The sequence below is a fragment of the Ostrea edulis genome, chromosome 6, assembly GCF_947568905.1.
Source record: "Ostrea edulis chromosome 6, xbOstEdul1.1, whole genome shotgun sequence".
NCBI classification, from domain to species: domain Eukaryota; kingdom Metazoa; phylum Mollusca; class Bivalvia; order Ostreida; family Ostreidae; genus Ostrea; species Ostrea edulis.
Genome location: NC_079169.1, coordinates 67,437,648 through 67,446,822, shown reverse-complemented (window position 1 = coordinate 67,446,822; position 9,175 = coordinate 67,437,648). Strand labels below are relative to the sequence as shown.

General features: G+C 35.6%; 1 protein-coding gene across 1 annotated transcript in view; it reads left to right on the top strand.

The window, feature by feature from the left end:
- Positions 1-9,175, top strand: part of LOC125646126 (protein unc-45 homolog B-like) — a 28,771-nt gene that overhangs the window by 7,124 nt on the left and 12,472 nt on the right. The window contains exons 7-10 of the mRNA XM_048872286.2: positions 1,650-1,817; positions 5,328-5,502; positions 5,632-5,701; positions 6,285-6,377. Coding sequence (XP_048728243.1) covers positions 1,650-1,817; positions 5,328-5,502; positions 5,632-5,701; positions 6,285-6,377 — 506 coding nt within the window. The remainder of the gene's footprint in view (positions 1-1,649; positions 1,818-5,327; positions 5,503-5,631; positions 5,702-6,284; positions 6,378-9,175) is intronic.

Below are 9,175 nucleotides of genomic sequence, written 5' to 3'. Positions count from 1 at the left end.
AAAACCTGCATGGATTAGCATGATTAGTAGCACGCCATTATACGTGGTTTGATATGCAACTGATTTTTGTTTTTGAAAAAGATATATTGTTGACAAGGGGGATTTCACTAAAGGAACAGTCTTTTTAAAGTTTTTGTAAAATACACGTACATGAAAGGCGAAGATAACAAACAGTGATCAATCTCATAACTCCTATAAGCAATACAAAGTATTAGGCAAACATGGACCTCTGGACACACCAGGGGTGGGATCAGGTGCCTAGGAGGAGTAAGCATCCCCTGTCGACCGGTCACACCCGCCGCAAGCCCTATATCTTGACCAGGTAAACAGAGTTATCCGTACGGTAGTCAGAATCAGTGTGCCAAGAATGGCCTAACAATCGGTATGAAACACGTCAGACAGCATTTGACCCAATGCGAGGTTGTATTGATGAACTAGATCGTTATAACGACCATAGAATTTGCGAAATGCTGACTTCAATCGAGACTGTTGAAACCCCTGTACCATCAACTTGTTTGTCAGTAGCTTGTCTCGATTTGAAAACTGACTATACGCTGAACAAGCTCTTGTGTATCGAATCAGCTGAGATATATAAACACCATATGCAGGTGACAATGGAACATTGCTACATAAATATGGGAAGTTGACGATGGAGAAGTTGAAATCATCCCGTTTATCATACAGTTGAGTTGTCAGTTTGCCGCTAATGTCTACTTTCAATAAAATATCTAAGTATGAAGCAGTAGTGGATGACTCTGTGGTGTCTTTTATTTCGAGCTCACAGGGATATATCAAATCGACATATGAATGAAAGTTATTATTGTTAATAGACAAAACGTTGTCGATATATCTAAATATCTAATTGAAGGGCATAGCAAGAGATTTTTCCTTCTCACGTAGAAGTTTTTGAATAAATTCTGCTTCATATGAATATAGAAACATTTGTATTATTATTTTGATTGACATTTGTTGAAATATGCAAAAAAAAATTATCTTGTAAGAAGGTGTTTTCCATAAGAGTTTTCTGGATAATCCATGCAATATTGCATGTTTATGCACTAACAAACAGCAAGTGCGCTTTAATATTAATGCGTAACAGAAATTGTCATGCGAGAAAGTGAGCACTGATTGTAATTTTTCTGAAAAATTAAACGTGAAAATTGAAAACGTCCCTTTTATACCTACATGTACATGTACATGGGAAAAGATTCAAAAGCAATCATTTAAAAATTATCCTTTATATGGTGTGGCATGAATTTCAGAATTGAATTGTTGGAACAGATATTCAAAGGTGTTAGAAAACTTTTGGATGTGTCTATACTTTGTAAAACTGTTAAAGTCTAGTTGGCAAAAAATAATTTTGTAAAGCGTATATATACACCTATACTATGCTTTTGTATTTGGAAAACTGAAAATAATTGCTCTATAGTCAACAAGTTTTTGTTTTGGGGAGCTTTGTAGAAGTGTCGTTCTGTTATTGGGATTCAGTAAGTCAGATTTTGTAGAGGTGTTGTTCTGTTATTGGGATTCAGTAAGTCAGATTTTGGGGAGCTGTGTATAAATGCTGTTTTGTAATTTTGATTCAGCGAGTCTGATGTTGATGAGCTGTTTAGAAATACTATTATATAATTATGTATCTTTTCCTTCAGATGAGCAGGCGACAGAATTCATTGATGGCGTGTTTAAGATCCTTGTGAAGATGCTACAGAGTAACAAAGTGTCGGGCTATGGACGAGACTCTGCCATGGAGCTCATCATTAAAAATATGTTACGCAGCGATGGTGTTCAGTGGACCAGAAAGTTTCTAGACACAGATGGTGAGGCATTCACGATACAGATAAACCTGCTTAATTTAACATCTGTATTTCCTGTTTCACTGTAAAATCTGATCCTGTATTATCTGTTTCCCTGTAAAATCTGACCCTGTATTATCTGTTTCCCTGTAAAATCTGACCCTGTATTTGTTTCACTGTAACATCTGACCCTGTATTATCTGTTTCACTGTAAATTCTTACCTTAATTGTCTGTTTCACTGTAAATTCTGACCTTGTATTATCTGTTTCATTGTAAAATCTGACCCTGTATTTGTTTCACTGTAAAATCTTACCTTGATTAATATCTGTTTCACTGTAAAATCTACCCTGATTACTGTAGAAAAACTTTTTTCCACGCGGTATTAATTTACGCTATGTACGCAGTCACAAATTTTCCGCAGAAATTTATCCCAGCATACTTAAAGTAAATGAAAGACATTCAGTGGCAATCTAAGAAATCCACTCAATTTTCAACCTGCGGAATAAACAGAAATTGTGATTCCGCGGACTTATGAACCCGTGGAAAAAAGTACGTTTACAGTATCTGTTTCAGTGTAAAATCTGACCTTGATTATCTGTTTCACTCTAAAATCTTACCCTGATTATCTGTTTCACTGTAAAATCTGCCACTGTATTATCTGCTTCACTGTAAAATCTGACCCTGTATTATCTGTTTCACTGTAAAATCTGACCCAGATTATCTGTTTCACTCTAAAATCTGACCCTGATTATCTGTTTCACTCTAAAATCTGACCCTGATTATCGGTTTCCCTTGTAAATTCTGACCCTGTATTATCTGTTGCACTGTAAAAACTGACCTTGTATTATCTGTTTAACTGTAAATTCTGACCCTTATTATCTGTTTCACTGTAAAATCTGACCCAATATTTGTTTCACTGTAAAATCTGACCCGATTATCTGTTTCACTGTAAAATCTGACCCTGTATTTGTTTTACTATAAAATCTGACCCTGTATTATCTGTTTTACTGTGAAATCTTACACAGTATTATCTGTTTCACTGTAAAATCTGATCCTGTATTATCTGTTTCAATGTAAAATCTGACCCTGTATTCATTTCTTATTCTATTTTTTTCCAAATACTTTATAATGTGCAATCTGAAAACCAGTGTAATCAGACATAGAATTGGTTTATACTCAATGCATGCTGTGTAATCTGACATAGAATTGGTTTATACTCAATGCATGCTGGATAGACAAGTTTCACTGCATTAGTGTTTCTAGAAATTTTTGAGAATTGCAATTTGTAAAAAAAAAAATATCATTTACATGGGTAAATTTATGAACATTTTGATTAATCTTTCATCAATGTTACATTATTTTGATAGAAATACAAGTTTTAGTATTTTGTAAGTCCATCGTTTTCAGAAATACAAGACCTCAGTTGAAGATGTCAAATTTCTCTTCATTTTATCAATATCTATGTAAATTGTCATTCATAATGCTTCAGCTGTTATCAATTAGGTTTAAGTCCGGACTGTAGCTAGGCCAACTAAGAACATTAAAAATTTCCGCCTCAGGTCGCTGTAGGGAATGGTGGGCTCTATGTTCTGGGTCGTTTTCCTGCTGAAGTATCCAATCATTTACATAGTGAGGCAAGAAATGTCCATCTAGAATCACAGTATAGTGTTGACTTCCAATATTTTCATAAAATACAAGCAAGGGGGTAACTGTTGTCTTTTATATTTAACTCTGTGTATGGTGCTGTACTCGGGGTGCTGTTATAATGGTCTTAACGTCATCCCTGGTCTAGACCTATACATAATTAGGCTGAAGCCAGATTGAACCCTCATCAGTGAAAAAAATGTTACTCCAGTATTAAAAAGCTTCTATTGTTTAAACACCATGAAACACAACACTCTCTGTTCTGGTTTAAGTATTGGTAATAGAAAATGCCCTTCTTTTTCTTAACCTAGTTTAAGCTGTGTAATTCAGATTCAGGTGTGCTTCATTAGAAATATTCATACCTTCCCTTTTAATTCAATTTCATTGTTGTTTCCCTGCTCTCTCTGTCTTTTATTCTTGTGGAGTCTCCTTCAATCTGTAGATGTTAGTTTCTTAGGTCTACCGGCTCCTTCTGGATTTTCAGCTGTTATTCTCCCTTTTTCAGTACTTTGTACATGTACCACCCAATAAACAGTAGCTATTGTTATACATGTACTCAGTGTTTCAGATATATCACATATGATTGATTATATACATCTAAAATAAGCTTATCAGCAGGCAACAAGAAGTAAACAAAGTAAAAGGGAGGTCATTCATGAAAACTGCATGTTTAGGAAGGAGATATTTTCCTTTGACAGAATTTTTAAAATGAAAAATCTTTCAAAAATATATTTATATCCAAAACATACTCTAAATAAATTCTGGAAAGGCTATATTAATTTAGTAGTCCTTCTGTTTCCAAATACATGTAGTGGTAATTAGGGAACATTTTAAGGAGTTGTATATAATATTTATTATTTACTGATATCTTTAAGTATTTGTCCAGCATATAATTGAATATAGTAGTTGGGAATATATGATCTGAATGAAGCAATTGTTATTATGTCTCCGAACACAAAGTGTTGGAGACATATTGTTTTTTGCTCTGTTTCTTCTTCTTTTCTTCTTCTTCTTCTTCCTCTTCTTTCCTGAGAAATTTTTCCGCTCGATTGTATGAAAGTGCTTCGACAGAGCCACTTCAAACTGTGTGAGCTGATAGGGGGTCATGAGGAGGGGTGCAAACAACTTTCCAAATTTTCAAAATGGTCGCCATTTCAAAATGGCGGTCAAAAAGTCAAGGTTGTCGGATTTCAACCAAATTCTATTTCTAGGGTAATTTAGTGACCCCGAGTCCATTTCCACCATCAAAATTTTTTTTTGAGCCGCCATTTTCAAAATGGCCGCCATATACCAAAATATTTGAAAGTGTTAAAATCTCTACAACATTTGGGTTCTGGGGTCAATTGAGGGTCCACAGTTCATTTCTAGCATCAGTGTTTCCTGCCAATCAATTTTCAAATGTTTCAAAATGGCCGCCATTGAAGAAAATGGCGGCCAAAAATCAAGTCAGTCAGATTTCTACCTAATTTACTTTCTAGGGTTGATGGAGGATTCTGAGTCCATTTCTGACATCAAAAACCATTTCTGACATGGGGAGGTGTTCGGAGACATTTGTGTTGGCATCCCAACACAGTTATAGCTCGTTACATGTTGAAACATTTTCCCACTGATCTGCTTTGTGGTTTGTCTGTTGATCTCTGACAGAGTACAGTGATCTAGAGGAGCTAGATGGGTTACAACTACAATATTGGTTGAAAATTTTAACTTAAAAAAGTCATTTTGTGTTATTTTGAGGTCCTCAACCCCACCCCTTTTGGATACCCCCCCCCCCCCCCCCCCCTACACACACACACACACACACACATTTGAAAATTTTCTTTTTATGGATGGGTCCCTAGATTATTCATGGATATAGAGTAATACAGAAAAATACTTGATTTTGTTGCAAGGTGTTGAGGGTCTGTTGACCATTGCCTCAGCCATTCCTCAGCACGAGACATGCACCATTGAGATCACAGAAAGCTCAAAGTATCATGCGTCGGTGGCTCTGGCCAAGATCTACGACGACCTACTCAGCGACAAGGAGCGAGATATGTTCAGGGACCAGTGCAGTACCTTCTTCAAGTAAATAAAGCCTCAGAATCGCAATTATTGATGAAGATGTAATCAGTAGCAAAGACTGCTGTTTTGATGCCATGATTTTGGTTAGCAGTCAGTAAGATTATCAATTGTAAATATTTAATTTTTTTGCAGAGAGTTGTTTGGCGATTCTCTGTTTGAGTCCAAAGTAGAAGCCATAAAGTGCATTTCTTCACTGCTTCAGGTCAGATTTATAGTTTTATTACTAAAAATTTTTGTCCTGTGTTATTTTCACCCAAACTCATTGAAAAAGAGTTTCATCCCATTTCAGATTGACCTAAAACTTTTTATTATTACTTTTAATTAGGTTTTTAAGTAAATTTAGAATTGCTCAGTTTTAAGAATTCATTCATTTAGGATATGGGTAAAAATGAAATGGAGGTGAAAATTTCCTGAGATACAGTTTACATGTGTATTCATGAATCATTTTTGAAAAAAAAAAGAATTCCACTTTCATAAAGGAAGCCCTCCTGTTTTATTGTTTTATTTTGCAAGTGTTGCTACCTTGTCAATATTTGGGGGAAATGTTAATTATATAGAGAATTATCCCTATAAACCAATTCTTTTTTACCACAGTAAATCATCCAGGGAGAATATTTTTTTCATAGAGATAAATCCAAGGCAGTTTTTCTGTATGATAAACCTTTTAGGAGATGATTTTCTAGGAGGAAGGCTTTCTTTAGAACACTGGAATTCCTTGTGTTTATAATATTCATGTCTTGTCAGTTTTTGGATTTTATTTATCAGCAGTGGTTGTGTTTTCACAGGGTCCATACGAAGTTGGAAACATTATTCTCGGTTTTGATGGAGTCACACAGATCATGCTGGCTCTGGCAAACAGTGACAAGTCAATGCATCAGGTGAGGCCAAATCCATCGACTGTCTGTCAATCAGTCTGTATCCAAATCCATTGACTGTTGTCAATCAGTCTGCATCCAAATCCATTGACTGTTGTCAATCAGTCTGTATCCAAATCCATTGACTGTCTGTCAATTAATCTGTATCCAAATCCATTGACTGTTGTCAATCAGTCTGCATCCAAATCCATTGACTGTTGTCAATCAGTCTGTATCCAAATCCATTGACTGTCTGTCAATTAGTCTGTATGCAACGGTATATTTCCCTGTAGCATCATATGACTCGAAGTTTGTAAAAAAATTATCATTTTATTTGATCACCCACCTTTGTGACATTTTTTAAAGTGATCTTCAGCTAAGATGATCCTACAGGTGGTTACTACAATAATTATTGTCCATGCAATATTTGCTGACCATGTAAACTAAAACAGATGTCTTCTCCTTTGGCGAGTCACCTTGACTATTGTGAAAAAATTCATGGTAGTCCTCACAGAGAATATCAGTAAGTTTGTCACACAACTGGAAGTCTTTCTGAGGTGTCTCCAGTTTGTACTGTGGTACACTTTCTGCCATTTTGATGTAAATACACAGTACACAATTTCCTAGATATCAGCTCTTTTGTAATGGAGGTATGTTCAGTATACTATTGAATTCTTTGGTGGGTACAAGAAATATACTTATAGTAAAGGCCATCGTCGCAAACCACGGGTTTATTGTTTCATTCTATGAATGAAACAATAGCCCGTGCTTTGCTATGGTGAGTAAAGGCTGGCTGTGTGAATAAGGATAAAAGTAATGAAAGCATAAATTTTGTTTATATCAGCTGTTGGTATATGTTAAACTGAGTGACCATATCAAGAATAATTTCTTTGAATTAGGCCATTAGATTAAATATGAAATTAATATTTAATTCCTCTTCTACATGAGTGATACTTTTAATCACAGAAAGATGGCAATTATCGATTTTTGTTTGAGCTATATGTATCTTATTATCAAATACTCGTAACCTTATTAAATTTGTGTGTCCCTGCAGTTTGGTTGGATGCATGATGTTTGGTAATCATCCTTTAGGCAATATATGAATGCAGCTACATGTATAAGCATTTGTACCCATGGTGTGAATACGAACACACACAGTATACATGTATTTTGGGCAACTCAGAAATTGCATATCGTGCTTTGCTAACATTTTAATTGGTAAACTTACAGATGTAAAACTTCATTTTCCAGTTAACTTCAAATTGTTAAAAGATATATTACAAACTGTTTCAGCCAGCTTGAACCTCCACGCAGTATTTTTATTCTATGTTGTCATGTATAGGCATTTTTATTCTATTTTTATCTCACCTGAGCCGAAGGCTCAAGTGGGCTTTTCTGATCAAAATTTGTCCATTGTCTGTTGGCGTCATCGGCGTCGGCATCGAAAACTTTTCACATTTTCATCTTCTTCTCAAGAACCACTAGACCAATTATAACCAAACTTAGCCAAAAGCATCCTTGGGTGAAGGGCTTTCAAGTTTGTTCAAATAAAGGGCCATGCCCCCTTCAAAGGGGAGATAATCACAAAAATGCAAAAATAGGGTGGGGTCATTTAAAAATTTTCTTCTCAAGAACCACTGGGCCAGAAGAGCTGAAATTTACATGAAAGCTTTCTGACATAGTGCAGATTCAAAGCTTTTCAAATCATGGCCCCCGGGGGTAGGTTGGGGCCACAATAGGGGATCAAAGTTTTACATAGAAATATATAGGGAAAATCTTTAAATATCTTCTTCTCAAGAGCCAATGAGCCAGAAGATCTGAGATTTAATGAAAGCTTCCTGACATAGTGCAAATTCTAGTTTGTTCAAATCATGGCCCCGGGGGTAGGTTGGGGCCACAATAAGGTATCAAAGTTTTACCTGAGAATAGATAGAGAAAATCTTTAAAAATCTTCTTCTCATGAGCCAGAAGATCTGAGATTTACATGAAAGCTTCCAGACATAGTGCAGATTCAAGTTTGTTCAAATCATGGCCCCCGGGGGTAAGTTAGGGCCACAATAGGGGATCAAATTTTTACTTGAGAATAAATAGAGAAAATATTTAAAAATCATCTTCTCAAGAACCAATGAGCCAGAAGAGCTGAGATTTACATGAAAGCTTCCAGACATAGTGCAGATTCAAGTTTGTTCAAATCATGGCTCCCGGGGGTAGGTTGGGGCCACAATAGGGGATCAGAGTTTTTCATGAGAATAAATAGAGAAAATCTTTAAAAATCATCTTCTCAAGAACCAATGAGCCAAAAGAGCTGAAATTTACATGAAAGCTTCCTGACATAGTGCAAATTCAAGTTTTTAAAAATCATGGCCTCCAGGGGTAGGTTGGGGCCACAATACGTACTAAGGTTTTACATGCAAATATATATGGAAAGTCTTCAGATATGGGCCAAGGTAACTCAGGTCAGTGATGTGACCCATGGGCCTCTTGTTAATTTATTTCTATCCTATTTGATTTCATTTTATTTTTTGACAGATTATTTTAATACTACATATACTCAGAGGTGTATAAGGAATGTAAGGACATTAATCTTGTTATCAAGGGTCTTACTTGTACTCAGAGGTGTGTAAGGAATGTACGGACATTAATCATGTTAACAAGGGTCTTACTTGGAGGAGTAGGCTTTGCATATAATGACTAATTTGTATTTAAAGGATTTATATGAAAGTGTGCTGTAGCATCCAGTCAAGATATTTTCTATGAAAATGCTTTAATTAAAAAAGCAACTTATGTTGTAGGGTATACACTGTGCTAGAAACGTGATGCAA